This window comes from Psammomys obesus, unplaced genomic scaffold (genome assembly GCF_907164565.1).
Source record: "Psammomys obesus unplaced genomic scaffold, mPsaObe1.curated_primary_1811, whole genome shotgun sequence".
NCBI classification, from domain to species: domain Eukaryota; kingdom Metazoa; phylum Chordata; class Mammalia; order Rodentia; family Muridae; genus Psammomys; species Psammomys obesus.
This window is the reverse complement of record NW_026594311.1, coordinates 663,378-688,437: the sequence shown is the minus strand read 5'-3', so window position 1 is coordinate 688,437 and position 25,060 is coordinate 663,378. Positions and strand designations below refer to the sequence as shown.

At 39.4% G+C, this 25,060-nt stretch overlaps 1 protein-coding gene across 1 annotated transcript in view; it reads right to left on the bottom strand.

Annotated features, from left to right (window-relative positions):
• Pik3r3 (phosphoinositide-3-kinase regulatory subunit 3) overlaps positions 1-24,181 on the bottom strand; it is an 81,475-nt gene extending 57,294 nt beyond the window's left edge. Inside the window, exons 1-3 of the mRNA XM_055618485.1 lie at positions 24,158-24,181; positions 23,550-23,694; positions 23,132-23,241 (exon numbers count right to left, since the gene is read on the bottom strand). Of these exons, the coding sequence (XP_055474460.1) occupies positions 23,132-23,237 (106 nt within the window). The 5' untranslated portion in view covers positions 23,238-23,241; positions 23,550-23,694; positions 24,158-24,181. The remainder of the gene's footprint in view (positions 1-23,131; positions 23,242-23,549; positions 23,695-24,157) is intronic.
• Between the last annotated feature and the right edge of the window lie 879 nt (positions 24,182-25,060).

Sequence of the window (25,060 nt, the reverse complement as noted above, 5' to 3'; positions counted from 1 at the left end):
GTTCTTCATGTGAAAAAACTCTCAATTTAAGAAAATGTTAAAAAAATTTTTTTAAAGGAAGGAAAATTTTTCATTCACTTCTCTGCTGTATAGTACTAGTGTACACTTAAATATAAAAAAACTAAAGAGTTATCCAGTTTAAATTTCATCAAAAGCAAATGAATTGTCAATAAAAGACACACAACAAACATGAAATATTTTATCAGATGAGAAATTCCAATAGAAAGTTTTAGCTATGGTATTATGACTCACCATGTAAGCAGAACTGTATTCTGAATTTTATTATATCAACTTTACTAACCACTGTTCAGAAACAAACAAACAAACAAAAAAATCCCAGTGTGTATATTTGTAAATAACAAGGTATTATAAGAGGTTCAAAATATAAAAATAATAAAATAAAACAAGCTTTAAAATATATTCTCTAGACCAAAACAATTTTATTTTAAAGGCAGAAAACAATAGCAAATTACAACTGCTCAGAGTATTATAACTGCTTATGTACAGAAATATTTAGGATAAAATAAGTGCTTAATCAAGCTACTCTGGGAGAAAGAGAAGCTATATCGGCAGAAAGAATGTTATTTTAATTATGTTTTTAACTTTTTTAAAGCTTAAAATAAAATTGTAGGAACAGAAGGAAGAAACAAAAACATTTATCTTTCTAAAATAAGAAAGAAATAATAGCTTTAATCAACATTTTTACAAGAACAATGGTGAAGCAGGATCTATCTCAGATCCCTAGCTGCCACAAAATACTTGCCATGCAGCACTCAAGTACAGAACAATTTTGCTCATGCACAGACAAATGAAATCCCCCCCATGGAACAATTTTTGCTCCTTAGTAACGCTAACCTTTTCCTACCTCCAATCCACATCAACACTATGTTTTCATTTCATCTCTGAATGAAAACATTAGAACAGCCAATCAGTACATAGAATCTATACTGTATGTTAGCATCACCAAGGCAGAAATCTGTGGTTTCTGACAGGTAGGTTGGTTGAATTTTTTGGCTCAACAAAACTAAAGTGTCATTTTATCTTTGAAGACATATTTTCTTTAATTTTTTTCTTTCTTTTCTCTTGAGACAGGCTTTCTCCTATAGCCCAAACTGGCCTTGAACATAAGTAGGCAAGGATGATCTTTGTCTATGTTTTTTGTTTTTGTTTTTGAGACAGGGTCTCACTTTGTAGAAATTACTTTGCAGAAACCTAGAAATCACTATGTAGACCAGGCTGGCCTGGTACTCAATCTACTGCCTCTGCTTTCTGAGTGCTGAGATTAAAAGATGGGTATCACCAAGCACAGCATATTTTTTTTCTTCTAAGATATGTCTTTTTAAAAGACTATTTCATGGGGCTGGAAAGATGGTTCAGTGGTTAAGAGTGCTTGAGTCTGGTGTGGTGGCACATGCCTTTAATCCCAACAGAGGCAGGCCAGGCAGATCTCTTAGGTTTTAGGCCAGCCTGGTCTATAGAGTGAGTTCCAGGACAGCCAGGGCTACACAGAGAAAGCCTGTCTTGAAAAGAAAAAAAATAGAAAAAGAACTCACTTCTCCTGCAGACAACCCAGACTCAGTTCCCAGCAGCCACATGGGAGGTTAAAACTACATGTAACCCCTGTTCCAGGAAGATCCTATACCCTTTTCTGGCATCCACAGTTTCCTACAGACATGATGCATACACATAAATAAACAAACACTACTTCACACTTAAAATGAGCAATAATTTCAACAGTTAGGAGAAAAAAATTTTAATTAGTTGAAAATTTTAAAACAGGCTGGGAAATGTAGCTCACTGGAAGAGCCCTTGTCAAGCATGCATGAGGCCCTGGATGTAAGGGAATTATTTAACCATAGAATTCCAACACTTAGGCTGAAAACAAACAAAAACCACTTTGTGGTGTTTTAATCTGCATTTTCACACCTACTAAAAAGTTTAAGCACCTTTTCATGCCTCTATGAATTTCTAGTCCTTTACTTTTATCACTATTACAAGTATATAAAATATTCCTCACATATCCTAATTATTCTTTTCAGTTCTACACTCTACAAATATTTTAGTATCTTTTCCCAAATGGTTGAACATCCCTTTTCTTCATGTTGTCTTACCAAAACTGTACATTTTATCTATCTATCTATCTATCTATCTGTCTGTCTGTCTGTCTATCTATCTATAGACAGGGTCTCACTCTGCAGCCCAGGTTGGCCTCAATTTTTCATTGATTCTCTGGCCTTGACCTCTTTAATACTAGGATTACAAGCATGGCCAGAATGCTGGCTTGCACATGGTAAATTTTAATAGCCATACTTACCAATCTTTGTCTTTCAAATATCAAGTCTTATGAAGAAACTTCACTATCTTCCCTCCTCCATATAATAAAAAGTATACTTCCTTATTTTTCCTACAAGTTTTGTTTTTCGTGTGTGTGTGTGTGTGTGTGTGTGTGTGTGTGTGTGTGTGTGTAAGCAATTGTTAGGAACTTATTTGTATATATGGTTGAGTAGAAAATGTATTTTTCCACTAATGTTTCATTATCATTAACTGTTCAAACAGTCTAATTCCTAAGTCATCTGCTAAGCACTCGGGGACATACATTAAGTTTCTTTATAAAGCAGAGGTTTAGTTTCTGAGCAAACATTATCTCCCATTGGTGTCAATACCACTTTCATTAAATAATTTGGCTTTTTTAAGTCATGCTACCCGAGAGAACTTGAATATTGCATGAATATTGTCTTTCCTATACCATGACTTATTTTTCAGTTGTTACTTTCCCTGTTGCTGCTATAACGAATAGTACCTTTTAAAATTATATTTTGTTAAAACAAACCAAGAATTGGCCAACAGAAAAACACATACCCAAAACTTTATCTATACATATAGGCCATTTTTTTTTTTTCTTTCAAGACAAGGTTTCTCTGCGTAGCCCTAGCTATGCTGGAACTCACTCTGTAGACCAGGCTAGCCTCGAACTCAGAGATCCACCTATGTCTGCTGGGATCAAAAGCATATACCACTCCCTATCCCCAACTGTTGTTTTATTTATTATATTTTATTGAGATCCAGTCTCCCTTAGGATTGGGGAGATGGCTCAGTAAAGCGCTTACTTTGAAATCACCACTGCCCAGCCATTAAGTTTTAAAATAAGCAGTGTTGATAACTGATAACACTGTGAATGTAACCAATACCAAAAAACTAAAAACTTTAAATGAATGAAATGAAACTAAGGTTATACAGCATGTGCAAGGTCCTAAATTTGACCACTGGCACCACTTTAAAAAGAAGCAAAAATGACAAATTTTGTCATAAGAATTTATAATCATCAAAATATTTGTTTTATGTATATGGTGTTTTCCCTGCGTATGTGTATATGCGCTACATATGTACCTGGTACCTGCAGAGGCCAGAAAGGAATTCAATTAAAGGAGCTGGAGTTATGGATGGTTGGGAGATACCATGTGGGTCCTTGCTGCCATGTTATTGTGATTATTCTTTTTTTTTTTTTTTTAAGATTTATTTATTAGTATACAGTGCTCTGCCTGCGTGCCAGAAGAGGGCACCAGACACACCAGAAGAGGGCACCAGATATCATTATAGATGGTTGTGAGCCACCATGTGGTTGCTGGATATTGAACTCAAGACCTCTGGAAGAACAGCGAGTGCTCTTAACCTCTGAGCCATCTCTCCAGCCCCTATTGTGATTATTCTTGTATTACTCAAATATTGATTTCTCTGCCCCTGTACCTGGTTACAATCAGACACAGCATTGTAATGCTTATTCTAAGACTCTCCTGTGTTAAGTTAGAAGAAACATTGCTCCCCATTTACTCCCTGATTTGCCAATAAGGCTGATCAGCCAATAACTGAACAGAAGAGAAAATAGGACTGGACTTCCATTTCTAGCAAGGGGAGGGGTAAAATTTCACTCAACCGTGAGAAGAGGTCCAAGAGACATCATGAGAAAATAGCGGGAGCAGAGCAAACATCAAAATGCAAGCATCTCAGGGATTTTGGCTGGGAGGTAGGTAGATTAGCATAGAAGGCTAAAGTAGATTAATATTGCTCAGTTATTGTACATAAAAGAAATGTTAAATAAAACTAAAGTCTCCATCTTGATTATTTGGGGCTAGCTGGGTTAGATAAATATTGCAGGATATTTGATTCCATTGTGAACCCTGAGACTGTGAACTGTAAAATCCCTGTTTCTAATTGTGGTATGGCTCAGTCTTTGATCCTTGAGTTTTCTGTTTACTGTAAACAAGTACTTGTGGTATAGCTAAGTCAAAGCACAAACTTTTAACCCAATTTCTGTAAACAGGATTAAATAAAGGTAACCCTAAATCAAGGCGGGGAGCAAGCAACCAGCTGACAAGAAAACACAGAAAGGAAGGACATTGAGTTGAAGAGTATTTAAGACATCCAGGAGAAGGAGAATGAGCTTTTTCCTTCCGGAACGCTGGCTGAGTAGGAAGGTCAGCTGGGTGTTTTTTATGCCTCTCTGAGCTAGTAGGCTTTCACCCCAGGTTTTGGCTCCTGAGTCTTCACTGGTAAAACCAAACGTTTGGGATTTTTCTTTCTTTCTGACAAGAGCCGATTTTAATATACATTCTTCAGGTGCTGGGAATTGAGCCCAGATACTCTGGAAGAGCAGCCAATACTCTTAACCACTAGCCCATCATATATATTTATAATTTTAAAAATTTAATGACTTAGGCCAAGTATAGTGACTCACACCTTTAATTCCAGTACTCTGAAGGCAGACAAGTGGCTCTCTATGAGTTCAAGGCCAACCTGGTCTAAATAATGAGTTCTAGGCTAGTCAAGAATACATTGTAAGACCCTGTTCAAAAAAAGACAAAAACAATGACTGATGGTGCAGCTAGTAAAAGCCTTTGCTGTCTAGCCTGGTGACCTGGGTTTGACTCTTTCAGCAATTAAGAGGGGGTTTTGTTTGTTTTGTTGTTGGGTTTTTTGTTTATTTAGGTTTTTTTTTCTCTTTTAGAGGACCCAGTTGGGGTTCAAGTCCCAGCACCCACATGGAGGCTCATAATGATCTTTAACTCCAGTTGCAGGGAATGTGATGGCTTCTTCTAACTTCTCTGGCCACAAGGCACACATTTAGGGAAGGCAAAATACTAAACAGAATAAATAAATCTAAACAAATTTCAACCATTAAAAAACAGGGAGAGGAATCCTGTCATCTGTGGCATGAAAGTAGAAAAATGTTAAGCAAGATACAGGAAGACAAATACAACATGATTTCATGTACATATAAAATATTAAGATGTTAATATACGATCCCTCCACTTGAGAGGCAAGGAAGGAGCATCTCAAATACAAGGCCAGCCTGAGTTACATAGAGAGAGCTAATCTAAAAAGGGGTGGGGGCTGGAGATGTGGCTCAATGGTAGAGTACTTGCTTATCATGCTCAAGGCCATGGACTGGAAAAAGTAAAGAAGAGATTTAAAAAAAAAAAAAATAGGTATGATCTAAGTATTAAAATAGGAATCATATGGTCTACCACATGTGTGTACAGTTTTCATGTATCAGTTAAAAATAATTTTAAATTAAAATATCACCTACTCTAAAACTATAGTTAACAAATATTATATGTTCCATCGATCCTGCTTATAGGAATATATCCAAAAGAAAAAAAGAGGGTCTTATAAGGGTGTGGCATTAGCATTTCCATATCAATAACCAATTATTTGCAACAGCTAAGTGGAAGCAAACCTTGTGATCTACAAGGTTTGGGCACGGTGATGCCACATCTTTAATCCTAGAACTCTAATGCAGAGGCAAGGGTATCTGAGTTTGAAGTCAGATGGTTTACATGGTGAGCTCCAGGCCAGCCAAGACTCTGTTCTGTGAGATCCTGTCTGTGGTATATATGCATGTGTGTTCAAACATATATGGGCACATGTGAGTGTATATACATATGTGTACATATATATGGATGAAAGCTAACATCAGAGTTTTCCCTAACACTTTCCACTTTATTTTTACTTTACTTATTTACTTATTTTTGGCTTTTTTAAGACAGGGTTTCTCTGTGTAGCCCTGGCTGTCCTGGACTCTCTTTGTAGACGAGGCTGGCCTCCAACTCATAGAGATCCACCTGCCTCTACCTCCTCAATAGTGCACTCCTGGGATTACAGGAGTGCACTATTTTTTTCTTGTTTGTTTGTTTTTCGAGACAGAGTTTCTTTCTGTAGTCCTGGCTATTCTGGAACTCACTCTGTTGATCAGGCTGACCTCTAACTCAGAGATCCACCTGCCTATGCCTTTTGAGGTCTGGAATTAAGGGCATGCATCACTACCAACCAGCTCCACTTTATTTTTTTCCATTGTTTTTTATTTTTTTATTTTTATTTATGGTGTTTTGCTGTGTATGCAGTATCTTCAGAGTCCAGAACAGGGCATCAGTTCCCTTGAAACTGGAATGACAGACAGTTTTTAGGGGCCACATACATGCTGGAAATCCAACACCAGAGCCCTCTGGAAGAGCAGGCAGTGCTCTTAATGCTGAGCTATCTCCCCAGCCTCTCCAAATTATTGAGACAGGATTTCTCAAATGGACCCAGAGCTCCCTGATATGACTAGTCTAGATAGCCAGCTTGATCCAGGGATCCCATCTTTGCCTTCTAACTAATAGAATTATAGGCAGGGCAAGATGCCTGCCCTAGAAACTGGTTGTATGCAAATGTTTTGCCTAACCAGAAATCTCTTCAGTCCTTACATTTTATTTTTCATCAATAAAGTATTATTAATAATTCCTATAAGTGACTACCTACATGTAAATAGGTATGACCAACACTGATCCGGACAATATGTTTTTATTACTGTACTTAAAAATCTCTAACATATTACAGTTGTTCATTACTAACATTTTATACATTAAGTATACCTTTATTTCCCTATTGCATAAAACCTTTTTATGTCTGGACAGTGGTAGTACACGCCTTTAATCTCAGCACTTGAGAGGCAAATCTATGAGTTCGAGACAAGCCTGGTCTACAGAATGAGTTCCAGGACAGCCATGACTACGCAGAAAAACCCTGTCTCAAAAAAACCAAAAAACTAAACAAACAAAAAACACTCTTACAAACTTTAAAATAAAATGCTCATGGCCAAAATGAATGTTACATAACCTCCTTAAATGTTCCCTCAATGTTCAACGTCAGTCACTCTCTCACGGCATCTAGCCAGCTCCTTGTTCATTTGTCATTCCACTGCAGGAAATCCCAGGAACCTGATTCTACTATGCCACAGCTTCTGAACATCTTGAAAATTCACTTCCAAATTACAGTTTTTAACAATAACTGGGATTACTGTCTTGTTAGTAATTTATCCATGCCTCTAGAGGTAGTTTCCATCCCACAGAGTGATCAGTGGTCACACTAATCTAGAGTGACCCACGTCTTATCCATGAGGGATGTATCCCAGTATCTCAAATGGATGCCTAAAACCATAAACAATAACTGACTTTAACAGATACTTTCTTCTCCTGTACAGATACACCTATGACAAAGTTTAACTTATAAAGTAAATGTAAGAGATTAAGAAAATAAAAAATTCTGAAATAGTGTAATAAAGGTTTTATGAATGTGGTCTCTTGAAATATCTTCATATACCATATTTACCCTTCTTCTAATGCTGTGAGATGATGGTACAATGCCTGAACAATGGCATAAAGGATGGTAAATGAGGAGGGCATTGTGTTACAGTGTTAGGCTACAATATAAGGGTTAGCCAAACAGAAGCCCTGCGAGATTCCAGCAGTTGATCTAATAATCAAAATGGTTACGAAGTGACTAACAGGCCTATGCTTGACAAAGCAGAAGATTCATGTCCTATGAATGATGAGATGGAATAATATGAGATTTCATTACACTGTTCAGGACAACATAAATTTTAAAATATCAATTGTCTCTAGAAATTTTCACTTAATAGTATCAGAATGCAGTTGATCATAAGCACCTGAAATTATAAAAAGCAAAACTACAAGTAAGAACTATTTTCTTTTTCTCCTTTCTCAATGGCCCATTACCAGAAAAAATAATTCTGCTGTCACCCAGTTTTGTCATCCAACCTGCATTCTTCTTGAAATTCAAGTTCAGCCTTCTAAGTGTTAGACAAAGGTTTCTCTCTTCCTTCACTAAACTAATAATCCCTTCCTATCTTCAAATCCAGTACCTTCCTATCCATCTGATCACACAGTCTCATTGTTTTCAATTTTAGCTCTATAATTTTCTTAACTCTGTTTCTCAGGATAGGAATATAGCTTTGTTAGAAGACTGCTTGCTAGAATGCATGGAGTTCTAGAATGAGACCAACATCACATAAACCAGGCATAGTGGCACATGTCTGTAATCTCAACAATCAGGAGTTGGAGGCAGGAGAATCCTAAATCCAAGGTCATCATGCCTACATAACAAGTTCAGGGCTAGCCTGAGCTACATGAACCTTGCTCAAAACAAAACAAAACTGTTCTTCAACTCCACTTCTCTCTCTAGTTAACTTTCATGTTTCCTTCATAAAAGTTTTCTAAAGGAGATATATATTTCCTGTCCCTTTTTTCTCCTCACATTTATTCTTAAATCTATTACTCTGACTTCTGTTCCACTCACTTAGTCTGTCATATTAAGGTCCTCCCTACAAAAAAGTACAGTAGACTTTACCTTTATTTTACATAATCACTTTGGGTTTAATACTGGTAGAAATCTGTTTCTTTTTTGAAAATGCATCCTTGGGCTTTCCTGGTTTTTTTCTTACCCTCATTGCTTATTCTGAGTCTCAAAACTAATCACCTTAGCATAGCAAACTATTTCAAGAGTTACCTACTACATACAGGATAACATCTGAAATCAACACAGCATATATGGCCCTACACAGCCTTGCCTCTGACCACTCTTCCAGGCTCATTTTTCAAGTACTTTTCCACAGACACCTTTCACCCTATATACAACATCATACCCACAGCTCATCCAAACATACAATTCTCATGGCTCTATACTTCACAAAACATACATCCTTACCTTCTCTGTATTCAATCCAATTCTCACTTCCTTTTCCAACTACTTTTCTGCTTTGTTTTGTTTTGTTTCAAGACAGAGCTTCTCTGTTTAGCCCTGGCTGTCCTGGCACTCACTCTATAGACCAGACTGGCCTCAATCTCAGAGATCTGCCTGCCTCTGCCTCCCAAGTGCTGAGATTAAAGGGGTGTACTATTGTGTCCAGCCTTGGTTGGTGAGATTTTATCTTCAAATTTAGAGTTAGTGACAGAATAACTACCCTCAAAAAAAAAAAGTCCACATGCCATCCCTTGAAGCTTTTAAATATGTCACATCACTCAGTTAAAAGGGTTCTGGAGAGATGATTAAAATCATTAAAATGAAGGTTGATAAGGTATGTAAGCACATGCCCATAATTTCAGTACTCAGGAGATTGAGAAGGAAGATCACAAGTCTGAGACCAGTCTTGGCTTCATAATAAAAAAAAAAAAAAACCAGTCTCAAAAAACAAAGTAAAATCACTTAAGATGGGAAGATATGGACCAACATTATAACAAGAACTCTTATATAACGAAAGGAAGAAGAATGTCAATGCTGAAGCACACCTTTAATCCCAGAACTCAGAAGGTAGAGGCAGGTAGATCTCTGTGAGTTTGAGGCCAGCCTGATCTACAGAGCAAAATAGATAAGTCTACAGAGTGAGCCCGTCTAAAAAAGAAAAAAAAATGAACCAATACCTTTTACTAACAAAATACCTTATACTACCAAAAAAGAAACTACCATTTATGAAAAAAAAAGTATAGATAATACTGAATGAAAAGACTAAGAAAATACATTCTTAAAAGTTCCATGTATAACAAACTCAAAAACAGAAAGAAATAATATGCATCATTTAGGGATATAACTATAAAGAAAAACTAGAAGTAATTACTATAAAAAGTCAAGTTAGTAATTACCTGTTGAGATAAAGTATGTAATTGGAACTAGGAGTGCCTGAGACTTCAGAGAAGCTGGCTATCTTCAACATCTTTATGTGGATGATGGTTACATGGTTGTTCACTTTATATCAATTCAATAAATTGCACACTTATATTTTAGATATTTCCATACATATTTTACAATAAGGTTTAATCACTGTATTAGTGAGACCTTCTCTGACTACTCAAAGTAAAATAACAATTCCTTCTCTGCCCTCCTTTCCCTTAGCTAGTAACTACATTTTCTATATTACTATCTCTACTACCAAACTATAGTCCCTTATTATTTGCATGTTATTTTATATCCACCCATTTAACAACACAAAGATTGTTTGTCCACTTGCTACATCTCACCAAATGAGTACATAAAACTGAAAAATATCTTTATATCTTTATTTGTGGTCATACAATCCTAAACAAAGATGTAAAATATATTTTGTATTTTATTTGTTGTGTAAAAATGGGACCTTTCTTTCTGGTCCACATTCCATGGTAGAACCACCACCAAGATATATATTTCTGTAAAAACCATTAAAGGAAAGACCATTGACCTCAAGGCTGAACCCTCAGAACACACTACAGGTATACACATACACACAAATAAATAAAATGTAACTTAAAAAGTAAGGGAGGTAATACAATATTCATGTAATGAAAATGTACGCTTGAAAAGAAAAGGAAGGAGTTATAAAGGCAAGTACTACACATAGTTAACATGCGGGTCTCCTTGATCAGTCTGAGCTCCTTGAAAACAGGTTCATGTCATTTTCAGATTATTAGTAAGGATAGTAAATAGAATATTCATTGACTATACTACAAAGATCACCAGTCCTACTCACTGGTGCAACTAATCACCCAGCAACTGCCCTTACTAATCAGGAGTGGATTATAAACCTATCTTTAGACTACGGATTAGGCCATCTCCACCTATGCCACGTTGATTATGAAAGGTATGGGGAAAACATTTTTTTTTTTTTTAATCAAGAAGTAGAGCTGGAGAGGTGGCCCAGAAGTTAAGAGCACTATCTGGCTGAGCTTCTTCTAGTGGACCTGAATTCGATTCCCAGCAACCACATGGTGGCTCATAACCATTGGTTTCCTCTTCTAGCCTGCAGATGCATATATGCAGGCAGAACACTGTATACATAATAAACGTCTTTTTAAAAATCAAGAAGCTATTGCCTTAAAAAAAAAAAAAAAAAAAAAAACTAGATTCCAAAAACCAGCAGTCTTTTTTCTTTTTATTGGACATAGTTATCATTTCTCCAAACTACCTTGTGCCTTTCCAACAACCAGGAGTGGCCTTGATTTGTCATAGCAGTGGTTCTAAAGGTGTGGTTTGTGACTAGCAAGGCCAGTCTCATCCAAGCACTTGTTACAAATTCCTAGAACGCAACCCCAGGGGACCTACTAAATCAAAAACCATGAAGGTAAGGCCAAGCAGTATGCGTTTTAACAAACCCTTGAAGTAGTTCTAGTAACTCCCGATTAGACAAGAAAGCTACCCAGATTTTAAAACAGTGACCCTTCAGAACATGGGGATGGCCTACTTACCGTCAAGACCAAGCTTTCTGTGTCATGTTTATATAACATAATCTTTATCTCCCATGAATGAGGGTACTTGTTATTCTAGGAGCCAAGCAGCAGCCACCTTTATCACTATGAATGCCAACTTGAGAAAAGGCTGAGAGGATTTGTAAATCCAAAAGAACTGGAGGAAAACAATGCCAAAGCTTAACGGCATTGGTCATGCCATGCCAGGTACCCTTATTCTCTTTGGTCTTCTCAATTACATCAGTTATATGTCCCTTGTTTTAGTGAATCTCCATTGCATTTTTTATTCGCATATCTGCTGCATCAAGTTACACAGCACTGTAAAGAAAATGCGGTCTAGTTAACGGCTTCTCACTAAATTAGGACTGCCAGGTTTAACAAATACAAATATAAAACACCCAGCTAAATTTGAATTTCAAATAAACAATAATTTTTAGTGTAGAATGTCCCAGATATTGTATGAGACACATAGTATACGTTATCTCAGAACCCTAAATAAAGTTCCACTGTTGAACCAAAGGACAGCTCAGATCCGTCCCAGTCAGACACATGATAGTTACTGTCATAGTAAATAATTATTTGGAGAAAAACTAACCCCCAAGTTCTGACTTACTATCCCACAAATCTAAATCACCAGTGGCACTTTTAAATTAAGCAGATAGCTTTCTAAAAGCCAAAACGTGGCAGCTAAACAGAAAAAAAAAAAAAAAAAAGAAATTGCTGTTGTATAATGTTTCCATAGATGCATGTATATGGGTCTCTGGGATTCAGTTCAGTCATTAGGCTGTGCAGCAAGTACCTTCACCTGTGAGCCATCTTTCTGGTCCACCTCTTTAAATCATATATTTATTAGTAATAGTTTAGCTTCTTTACTCTTTATTAGGCTATAAATTCCATTAGAATATGGACTGAATCAGTAAGGGCTGAATCTCCAATACCTATCTCTGTTAGTAACTAGTGGTTGACTAAATGTTTTAATCATACTAAATGAAAATTACATAAGCAGGAGGAATGTATGTATTAGTGGTGAGACCATGGAGAAGTCACAGCCTCAGTACATGTGTGGGTTAACATACCTTAAGTTTTGTTGAAGCATATGTAAGGTGGAAAGTGTGTTAGATGTGTCTGATAGGCAAATGAGGTCCAAATCACAAAGGCCCTCAATATACTTGGCGTTAGACTGCTGATCTCCCCAACAGCGTTTAACACCATTTAATGGGTTGCCATATGAAAAACACACAGACTAAAGAGAAACTGGACCTGGAATAGTGGTGCACACTTTTAACCCTGGCATTTGGGAGGCAAATCCAGGCAGAGAGCTCATGACTTTGAGGCTAGCCTGTTTTACATAGCGAGTTCTAGGCCATCCAGGGATACAAAGTGACACCCTGCTTTAAAAAAAAAAGTCTGGTTAGGAAGTTATTTTAGTATAGATGAAGAGGTTATGAAAGCTTAAAGAAGAGACAGCACATTTGTACAAAAAGAACTGAGAGGACAGACTATTCTGAGGAAAAAGAAGGCAGGTTTGAATCATGTGGCCTGTTGAGTAAATGATGCAGAATGAAATTGCCCTTGTTTTCTTCTTTTGGGAGGGCTTTCTCTCCTGTCCTCTTTCTTTCCTTTCCTCCTTTTTTTTCCTCCCTTACTTCCACTTAGACTTGAATACGTAAAAAATTATATAAATAAGAGAAAATATATAAATCTGTATTAGTTATTCTAAGATACTAACAACTTCAATACATAAAATAAAATTTGTATGGCATGGTTTCTTCAAATTTCTTCACCCCTTCAAAATCCATAAGAGAAACTAAGAACTTCAGAGAAATTTTCTTTTCATTACTTTTTAAAAAATAACTTTTAAAGACTTATTTATTTATTTATTTATTTATTTATTTATTTATTTATTTATTTATTTATTTTTGTGTATGTGGCTGTTTTACCTGCATGTATGCCTATGTACCATGTGTATGGCAGGTGTTCTTGGCGGTCAGAGAGGGTATTAGAACTTCTGAAACTAGAGTTAACAATAGTTGTGAGACAACTATTAACCACTGAAATATCTCTCCAGGCCCTTAAAGTTACCTTTTAAAGTAAATTATGGTACAAACTAGATTTATACTGAATTGTTTATAACTATAACTTACGGCAACTCTTTCTAAAATAACCAAGGCCAAACATAAGCAATAAGCATATTAAGCAATTAAATTTTGCAGATCCGAATCTTAACACTTGAGAGAAAAATAGTAAAAATAAAAATTACACAGTAAAAAAAAATTACATAGTTTTTGCTTAATTTTTTTAACTAAATCACATAAAGAAATATAAAGCAAAGAAACTAAAAAAGTCAGTTTTGAAGTGACATACCATATAATTGGTATTCAGAATGCAACTGCTGTTTTATTACTTCCACAACTCCCACCGGTTTCTCTATTTCCACCAATCTCTATTCTCTACAAGCAGGTATGGTATATTACTGTTCAATACACCCTAATGGCTTTTCATCTCATTCAAGTGTTTTCATTACATTGTGTGTGTATACATGTGTCTGTGCACGTATGTACAGGTATAACACAGTGTAGAGGTCAGAGGATAACTTGAAGGAGCCAATTCTCTCCTTCCACCATGTAGATCCCAGAGATCAGATTTAATACACAGGCTTGGCAGTAAGCACCTTTACCTGCTGAGCCATCTCACTGGGACCTTCACTCAAGTTTGAAAGCCAAAGTTCTTATAATGGCTTTACAATGCCCTATGATATAGAGCTCTACCACCTACAGAATTATTTGTCTTCATATCTATCCACCCCATCCCCCATTCTTGTTTTTCAAAACAGGGTTTCTCCGTGTAGTCCTGACTGTCCTAGAACTCACTCCATAGAGCAGGCTGGCCTTAAACTCACAGGGACCCACCTGCCTCTGTCTCCAGAGTGCTGGAATTAAAGTCATCCAGTGTGCCATTACTACCCAGACATCATCTCTTTTGTTTTGTAGGGTTTGTTTGTTTGTTTGTTAGTTGTTGTTGTTGTTTGAGACAGGGTTTCTCTGTGTAATAGAACACTGACTGCTCTGCACTTGCTTTGTAGGCCAGCCTGGCCTAGAACTCACAGAGATCCACCGGCCTCTGCCTCCTGAGTGTTGAGATTAAAAGCATGCATCACCATGCCTGGCCTTTGTTGTTGTTTCTTAAGTTTATTTTTATTGCTGGGCACAGGAGTAAACTCCTTTAATCCCAGCACTCTGGAGACAGAGGCAGATGGATTTTGTGAGTTCAAGGCCACCCTGGTCTACCGAGAGTTCCAAGACAACCAGGGCTACAGGGTTACAGAGAGAGACTCTGTCTCAAAAAAAAAGAAAAAGAAAATCACTGTGTGTTTGTGAGAGAGAGTGTGTGTGTGTGTGTGTGTATGTGCATGTGTGCACATGTCTTGGTGTTGGTGTATAGTTGCTATACAAATACACTTTATTATTCTAGACCTTATATTCCTCAACAGAGAAAAGTATCAGCCAGAGAGGTCACCTTCATATTGCAGTAAGTAACTGACAAGAAAAAAGGAGATCTGTCTTACAGGTTACTTTTTCTCCTTCTTCAAGACATGGCATCTTACAGTGAAGTTCAGGCTGGCCTCAAACTCCTTCCTCAGCCTTCCAGTACAGTGCTGGAATTAAAAGCATGTACAGACACACCTGTTTTTGTTTTTTAACTTGGTAACCAGTGTTTATTGGGCTTACTGAGTATCTATGTTGTATATGTAAAGCTTTCAAACCATAACACTTGTGTAGAGCTCAAAGGACAAGTTTATGAAGTCAGTTCTCTTCTTCCACCTCTACATGGGTCCTGGGGATCAAACTCATGTCACAAGGCCAGCACAGCAGCGCTTTATGCACTGAGCAACCTCTCACAGCTCCCCTTCTTTTTGTTCCTCAACCCATTTATTGATTTGTGTGTTCTCAAGCCATAGCACAAGTGTGAAAGTTGGAGGGTAACTCTCTCTACCATGTGGATCCCAGGAATCAAACTCAGGTCATCAGGCTTGGTAGCAAATGCCCTATCACTGATCCACCTCACCGACCTTTTCTTTAACTTTTATACATACTATCTGGCCTTAAGAACTCCACTTAAAAAGGGAAAATGGGCTTCCCATCACTAAATTTTAGCTCTAAAAAAGGGGAACAAGTAACTCCCTAATACTTTTTATGCATAATACAAAAATAATCTTGAAGAAAGGTATGGTTTTCGAAATCATAGCCACTGCTGACTGCTCCCCTCGCATCCGCTTCCTCCTCTGCCTAATAGACTCCCTTCAGGTTATAGTATGCCTTAGGGGCACCCAACACCATTCCATGTTCAGAAACACATTTAGTGTAAGGGTAATCAATAGTGATTGGTTCAGGAACTAGCATGTGACCTGACTCTGAGCAAAAAAGAACGAAGTCCAGGAAAGGTTTCTGGAGTCTTCTCTCTGAAAACTGAGGCACAGAAGCAGATGTCTTTCTTCTTTTAGAAGCTGTGTGTGAATTTGTCTAGAATCAATGTAACCATTTTACTACTAGACTAATAACTAAACTAATCTCAAGCATGGAACATTTGAGCAGTATATGAGTTGAACAAAATAGGAGGGTTTTTTACTCACACTGTTAAGCAGTTAAAATCAATAAACCCTGACGCCTATTATATGGAAAGATAAATTCTAGTTTGTTGTTGTTTTTGTTTTTTCCAGACAGAGTTTCTCTGTGTAATAGCCCTGGCTGTCCTGGAGCTGTCATTGTCGACCAAGCTGGCACATGCCTTTAATCCTAGCACGTACGAGGCAGAGGCAGAGGCAAGTGGGTCTCAGAACTTCATAGAGAGACCCAGTCTCAAAACAACAACAATAATAATAATATCAATAAATTAAAATTTTAACACAATTCAAGATCACACAGCTATGTGTTCTAGGTACTCAGGGCTAGACAATGGTGGACGGTACTGACCTTGGCTTTGTTTTCACTCCCCAACACCAGATCATAGGGTAGATTTCACACTGACAAGGGACATGCACAATGGTACAACTTCATAGGTTGAACTTACACTACTATTGACCCTTTTATTAAAATAGATGATTTTCTTACTTTACATAAACTTACAAATATACACAATCAGGGGCTAGAGAAATGGCTCAATGGCTGAAAGCACTGGTTGTTCTCCCAGAGGACCTGAGTCCGATTCCCAGCACCCACACGGTAGTTCTATAACACCAGCTCCAAGTGATCAGCAACAAGTGATCCTCCTCCTCTGGCCTCTGAGACCACTGCACACATGTGATTCACAGACACATATTTAGGCAAAACATCCATACAGATAAACATAAATCTTTAAATATGCAGATACAACAAATATTCTGCATATAAGCAAGAAAATTGGAAAATGATCTTTAATAGGGCTTAATAGTTGATTTTACGTTATCACATGTCAAATTCTACATATTCCAAAGCTAACTGGCATAACAATACATTGGGAACATTAAGCCTCCATTTGGCCTGGTTTATTATAAAACTAAACTAACAACTCCGAAACACATACTCATTTCCAATTTCTTAGTTCCAAAAACAAACTTTAATCTAAACTAGAAAATCTTACTAAAAGTAATGTACATTTTATTATTTTCTTTATTAAAATAAATCTCCATTAAATATCAACATTTTAAAACTTAAGCCACAAAATGAAACTGGTTGAGTACAAAAGACTTAACAAAATACTCTGGCATTGGATATTGAGACAAGAAGACACAAATAAGGCCTGAGTGACTGAGAGACGTCTCGGTCACTTATAGGACCTGAGTTCAGATTCCCAGTACCGACATAAAAGCAGCTGAACTCTGTAGTCCCCCAGGAGGGGGGGGGGCCACAACATGCCCACCCAACTAGCGAGCTCCAAGTGCATTAAGAGACTTTGTCTCAAGAAAGGAGGGAACTCCTTTTGTAAATCATACTAGCCTGGAACACAGAGATCCTCCTTCTTCTGCCTCCCAAATGCTGGGAGTAAGAGCATGCATCCCCACACCCAGCTTAAATAAGCTTCTTCTTCCTCCTCCTCCTCTTCTACATTTATTTATTTAGTGTGTGTCCCCACATGTATATGTGGGTGCACATGTGCTGGAGTGCACACATAGAAGTCAGAAACAACTTATGGAAGTTTTCTACTTCTACCATGTGGATTCTGGGAACCAAACTCAGGATATCAGGCTGGATACTGCTAGCAAGAGCTTTTACCTAATGATCCATCTTGCCAGCACAGCCCACAACCCTAGCTCTTGATACTATTTTCTCTCTCTTTTTTTTTTTTTTTTGAGACAGATCTCATATTCCAGGCTACTCTCGACTCACTGTGTAGCTGTGATCTTCCTAACAACCTGATATTCTATGCCTCTACCTGGAATTACAGCCATGTATCACCACATCCACACAGCACACCAGTGTACCTCATGTTGGGGATCAAATCCAGGGTATTCTATATATGAGACAAGCATTCTAATAACTGAATTATATTTCTAAGCCCAATCTTAACATTTCAAAGGTAGTTTTACATTTCATGTAAATAGTATCTGTACAACTGCCAGAAAATACAAGAACATTAAAATATGAAACCCAGGCCACAAAGACGGCTCAGTGTGTAAGGTGCTTGCTGCCAAGCCTGACAACCAGAGTTTGATCACCAGGATTCACATGGTGAGAAAAAAAACCAACTCTTATGAATTGTCATTTAATCGGCACAGGCACACCATGGCACTCCTGCTCCCACACACAGACAGGAAAAGGAAGGAAGGAAGGTAGGAGGGAGGGAGGGAAGGGGGAAAGGGGAGGGAGGGAGGAAGGAAATATGGATAGATAAACAGATAGATATATGTAATAGATTTTCCAAAAATATATTAAGCTCCATTTGAATTCAATTTTTTTTTTTTTTTTTTGAGACGGACTATATAGCTCTGGCTGCACCTCTCCATATCACAAAGACCCACCTGCCTCTGCCTCCTGAGTGCTGGGAGTAAAGGTGTGCCCCACTAAGCCCGGCTCAAGCTCAGACACAATTCTTAAGACTAGAAATCCAGCCAAGCAGTGGTGGTACACATCTTTTCATCCCTGAGTTACAGGCCAGCCTGGTCAACAGAGCAAGGTCCAGGACAGCCAAGGCTACACAGAGAAACCCTAAAATAAACAAATAAATAAATAAGAAAAGATGAAGATAGGTTGGAGGGAAAGCTCTTTGGAAGATAGTTTTAACACAATAACAGGTAAATTTTTTTTTGTTGTATTTATAGTTCAGACTAAAATCAACATAATATACAAAATATTGATAATACTCCAATTAAGGGTCCTAATAAATAAACTAACTCAAAAATTAGGCTACTACAATAGCCAAGGAATGAGGTGACCAAGGACCTTAAGCAAAAAAGCCTAAATCCAGAAAGAAACAGTGATCTTAGTTATCTATTAATTCAACATACTTTAATTGCCTACTACTTCCAGGGCTCTAAACAAACTAAGACTCTTCCAACCAAGTAGGAAGATAATTCCACAGGACAAAGTATACATAAATAAACGCAGTAGTAAGCCAGGTGTGGTGGCACACGCCTGTAGTCCTAGCACTCAGGGGAAGCAAGGACAAGTGGATCAATGTGAGTTCTAGGCCAGCCTGATCTGCAAAGCAAGTCCAGGCCAGCCAAGGCTACACAGTGAAAACCTGCATTGAAAACAAACAAGCAAATTCTATAGCCACTTTAAACATGATAAATTTCATCTGAGAAGTACTCTAAAAAAAAAAAAAAGAAAAGAGAAGAATGTCTTCTAACAAAGGTATCAGGGAATATATATTCTGGGGGGAAAAAGACATCTGATATGAGTTCAAAACATATATAACATTTTGACAAGTGACCATTAGAAATGATAGGACGACAAAAGTGTACATTCAAATAACAGTGGGGGGAAAAGCTACTATAAAAGCTATGATGGACCGCAGGAGAAAAATGGTCTAGAAAATTGGGAAGAAGAAAAAAAGATGGATTAATATGCAAAGGGGCTTTTAAAAAAAAAAAAAAAAACAGGCAAAAAAAGCCATCAGAAGAGGGTTTTTCTGTGTAAACTTGGCTGCTCTATCATTTACTCTGTGGACCAGGCTGACCTCAAACTCACAGAGCTCCACCTGCCTCCAGAGTGCTGGGATTAAAGGCATGCACCAACACCAACACCCAGCACCATTGGAAGATTTTTAAAGAAATTAAAAGACTTATCATTGTATCATTTTAAGGTAAATCATTACATGATATTATAACAATAAATCTGTAGACTGGGGACTAGAGAGCTGACCTCTCAGCAGTTAAAGAGACCTTTTTGTTCTTCCAGAAGACCAGGGATTCAATTCCCAACACCTACAGCATGGCTCATATCTGCATAGACAGCTCAAGGAGTTCTAATGCCCTCCAAGGCCCTCTGAGGGCTTTGAGGTCCCCAGGCACACATGTAATACACAGACATATACCAAGCAAAACACCCACAAAAACTATAGACTGGACAGAACAAAACTGGGAAAACAATAAGCTTTCACTCAGTCCAGGAAGGAAGAACTTTTGTTAAGTTGGCAGGCTAGGAAAAAGACAAGATATAAACATGCTGTCAATTATCTTGTTGATAATTTACTCACAGTTTAACATATTCTAACATAGTTTAACATATTCACTTATCACACAAAATGAAGTTGACATTCATATTATTTTCAAAAAAGGATACAAAAGTTGATGGGTAGGAAAGGGGGGTTGGAGCTGGGAATAGTTGTAGAAGGGACTGAATATGGTGAAAACATGTTATATAAAACTCTCGAAGAAAAAAAGTAAATATCATTGTATCTTGCTTTTACCAAAAAAGAGATATTTTTTTTTCTTTTTGGTTTTTTGAGTCAGGGTTTCTCTGTGTAGCCTTGGCTATCCTGGACTTTGTAGACCAGGCTGGCCTCAAACTCAGAGATCTGCCTGCCTCTGCCTCCCCAGGTGCTGGGATTACAGGCGTGAGCCACTGTGCCCAGCCAAGAGGTGTCTTATTTAGCTGGTTTTTTTTTCCTCACCGGTAGTTGAAGAGATGTTCTATAGTCATTATTATGGTTTCTGATACCTTAAATAAAATATGATCTGGCACAAGAAGATTAAAATAAAGAGAAAATGTAATGCATATGCAAAAAAAGCTATATATATTTACTTTAGGCCAGGTGTGATGGCTCACCTCTTTAATCTCAGCACTTGGGAGACAGAGGCAAGTAGACCTCTGTGAATTCAAGGCCAACCTAGTCTACATAGTAAGTTCTTCACCACACAGGGCCATATAGTGGCGTCCCCCCAAAAAAAGGAGAAGAGAAATTCACCTTATACTCAATGTTCCAGCACATTTAAAAGAAGTTTCTTTTTGAAATACTATTAGGAGCAACCATACTCTATAGTAAGGATGTAAAATAAAAGATAGTAGCATAAATGTATTTTCAGTGTTCTTAATATTTAATATGCAGAATTTCATTCAAGAATAAATATCTTAAACTCAAAAGTTTATTTCAGTTTGAACCAGAATTTTCTATACATCCATCTTAAAGCCCACATTTTGTATAATTATAATAGCTTTCTGAAAAATTATTTCCGGGGTCAAACATAGTGGTACATGCCTATACTCTTAGCACTTCAGAGGATGAGACAGGAGAAATGCAAGTTTGAGAGCCTAGCCTAGACCACATATAGCCTAGCCTGAGCTATACTGTTTTGATTTAACCTCAAAAATAAACAAATAATATATATATATATATTCAACTCAACTTGACCAATATTTTTCTACAAGATTAAAATTTTTCAATCATTAGTATCTTCTTCATTTTCTCCCCTCCTCCCTACTCAACTCCCCGCCCAACAAATTCCCTTTGTATGACTGGAAGGCAAGATACTCTATGATCCAGCATGATTCTAAGGCAATGTGAATACATAATTCCTACAGATACAAATATATAGCATCATTTACTCTTTACAGGATCCGTCAGTGATATACTGGATTTCTGAACATATGAATGACAAATGTATCTAACAGAAGCTATGCTTTACCATTGGGGGAAACAAAGGGGAAAACACACAATAGACGGTGGCAAATCCTACAAACTTTACAAAACACTGAAAAGCTGCCTCTGGGTTACAACCACAATTACAAAAGTAAACCAAGACAGTTCTAAGACAAAGGAAGAGAGGAAAACTCTTAGCGATCACTAAGAGTTTTCAAAAAAGCATTATTCAGTATTAGTGTTAGTTTCTAAGATATCATTTAACACTATCACTAATTTTTAAAGAAGATAACTTGCCATTCACAAGGACACAAGAAGTAATTACTACACACCTTCTATAAGACATTTATACTTCATTACACTTGCATGGACTCCATTCCTTTCAAATGTTTCCAAAAATACATAGTCTTAGAATAAGCGAGGTTCCCTACTGAAACACTTTATTCTGTAAGCTTAACTATAACACATTTTAAAAGACAACAAATTCATCCTCAAAAAGAAAGAATCACAAAGGCCCCTCTGCTTACTCAAAATCATTACATAAAGCACTGTCTGAAAATGAAAAGAAGATTTGAATATCTGACACCTATAATAACCATAAAACAAACCGCACTTTAAAGAGCAAAAAAAAAACTTTTTTGTTTCCCTTTCTTTTTTCCACCCTATCAGAGACATGAAATATCTCAGTCTCAGACAAAGCTCTCTAATAAAAATGCATTTATATGTACAGTTCACATGCACATGTATAGAAACCTATCACATATATGTCTATATCCCATTTCACAGGGAAAAGAAATGTTCTCTCTATTTGTAAGAGTCGAAATTATATCAATTCTATCCCCCAAATTAAGTTAAATCACCATAAATTAACGAGTAATAAAATACTGCATGCAGACCTAAGATGCTATATGCATAGAAGGAAATTAAAACACACACACACAGACTAAGGCCATGAATGAATACAACCGCCCAATCCCTGAAAATCACTAACCGGCATTTGGTTTCTATGAGAGAGACACGGAGTCTCAAAATGAATAATCACAAAGGCAACTCAGTTTCTGAAGTTAACCAAGATAAAATACAACGAACCAAATCAGACAACTGTATTAAAGTATAAACTTTAAGGAATTCCCACAAAGAGAAAGACTGTCTTCAAGCATGGATTATAAAACATTCCTTGCACGTAAAAATCTTGAATTATTTAAAAAAAAAAAAAAAGTGGAGGGCCGTCAAAAACCTGAATGACATGCAATGGCAAAACCAAAAGCCGGGTTTTTCCTCCCACCCCCACTCCAGCCCCTCCACCCCCACCTTCTGAGGACAATAGACCAGGGTCCTAACTGCAAACTTTAAAGGTGTAAGCCAGAGCAGTTTTACTGCAGCTATAACTGCAATCTGACCCCATCCCGAACCTGGCGCACCCAAGAAGACTTCTGGCCTGAAAACATCACCGGGGTTTTGCTAAACACAAATCAGACCCATCCCAAAATAAAAAAATTAAATTAAATTAAAACTTTGCTCCCAAATACCTGGAGGATCCATCTCAATATAAAATATGAGTTCTGTCGAATAGGGCATCATCACCTCCCTCCAGTCTGCGTCATCGCGGTCCATACTCCACACCGTATTGTACATCGCGCTGTCAGGGGCAGGTCGTCAGAAAATATAGAGAGAGGAGAGAGAGAGAGAGAGAGAGAGAGAGAGAGAGAGAGAGAGAGAGAGAGAGAGAGAGAGAGAGAAATATATATATATATACACAGTTTATCTGATATTTAAAAATCTGAATATATTTTTGCAAAAGTTCCACACGGAAATACACTTGGAGGTTTCCAACGGCCAGTACAAGTCCAGCCAACTACTGGGATGAGAACAAGGTGCTCACTCCCCTTCTCTCCTCCCACAGCACCCAACAAAACGCCCCGAACTTTCAAGCCCCGGGGTCTTTACCTCCGAGGGTCACAGGGAGGCTTGGGAGGCAGAGAGCGGCGGTGTTAAAAAGCGGCTTCCCGAAAATCCTCTCCCACACAATCGCTCTCCGGAGGGACCAGCTCCCGCCGCCGCCTAAGCTTTCAGCGGAAGCCACTTTTGTGTCCTTCGGGAGAGAGAATGGAGAGGAGGAAAAAGAAAGAAAGAAAGAGAAGGGGAGAGGAGAAGGCGCTGGGAGAGGGCTGGGGAGTGACAAAGGCTTGCAAAGGGGGGGTGCGTTCAAGTTTCGGGGTCCCCCTGGTCTGCGGGGAGCGACTGCCTCAGGGACCGGGACTCGGGCTCGGTCGGCAGCTTCGGGACGGCGACCGCCGGAGAGTCCAGTCAGCCGGGCTGCGCGCGGGCAGCAGACGCCACCCCGACCGCGCCGGCTCCCTCACGCTCTGCCCGGGCTCCAGCCACTAGAGTTTCATTTTAACTGCGCGGAGGGGACCTCCTCCCCCGCCCCCCGGCCACCCCCGCCGAGGGCCCCGCCGACCGCGCCGGGCAGGGGGGGGACGAGCCGGCGGCCGCGCCGTCCCCGCACCCGCGCCAGCTCAGCGCGCCAACACCGCCGAGCGCCGGACACGGACCCGCGCTCGGCTCCTCCGCCTCGGCTTCCGACGCTGCCCGTCACCCCGTGAGAGCCGACTCTTCAGGCGCGACTCTGTCCGTGCCCCCCCCCGGCCTCGCCCGGAATGGTACGGCCCGGGCGCTGGCCGCTCGCCAGGAGTCGGAGCCGGGCGCACGCGAGCTCGGCCGGGAGGCGGGGGCGGCTGCTGATTGGCTGATCCCGGTTGCCGGAGCCCGAGCCTGCGTCTTTTGTCTGCCCTGCTCCAGCTGAGGAGCGGAGACGGCTGCGCGCCCCGAGCGGGCCAATCAGGAGGCAGCCGGCGCCGGCCGGTGAGGCGGCGATTGGTCGGGCCCCGGTTACCAAGCGGGACAAAGGCAGAAGGGGGGGAGGAGAGAGGAGGAAGAGGAGGGGGTGCGGGGAAAGAAAGAAGGCGCAAACGGCGCTTACTGACAGGCTGGGCGAGCGCTCGGGGGCTCAGGCTGCCCGGAGACTGGCGGGGCTCCCGCTGTGGCTCGGTCCGCCCGGACCAGGGACGAGGGAGGGGGAGGACGGGCTGGCGCGAGACTCTTCTGCCTGGAGACTGGCCGCGGGGGAGGGGAGCGGGAGCGGGGCGCGCTGTCGCTTGGCGGGGCGCGCGCTCTTCTGCTCCGCTGGAAGTCTCCGGGCAGAGTTCCTCCCCGCGAGCCTCTTCACCTTGCCGCGTTCGCCCTCCCCTAGCCCGGTGTTAGATCACCGGAGACGGCAAAGGTCGCCGAACCCACTGGCGGGGCCGTGCCCGTCCAAACGAGGTGCCCGTCGGCTCCCCGCGAGTGCCCGCGGGCGCCTGAACCCTGGGTGTTTGTCGGGGAGTCGTTTTGCCGCTATTCTGCTCCCCACGGAAAGACTTTTGAACCCAGAGTAACTAACTGCTCAGGTGGATAGG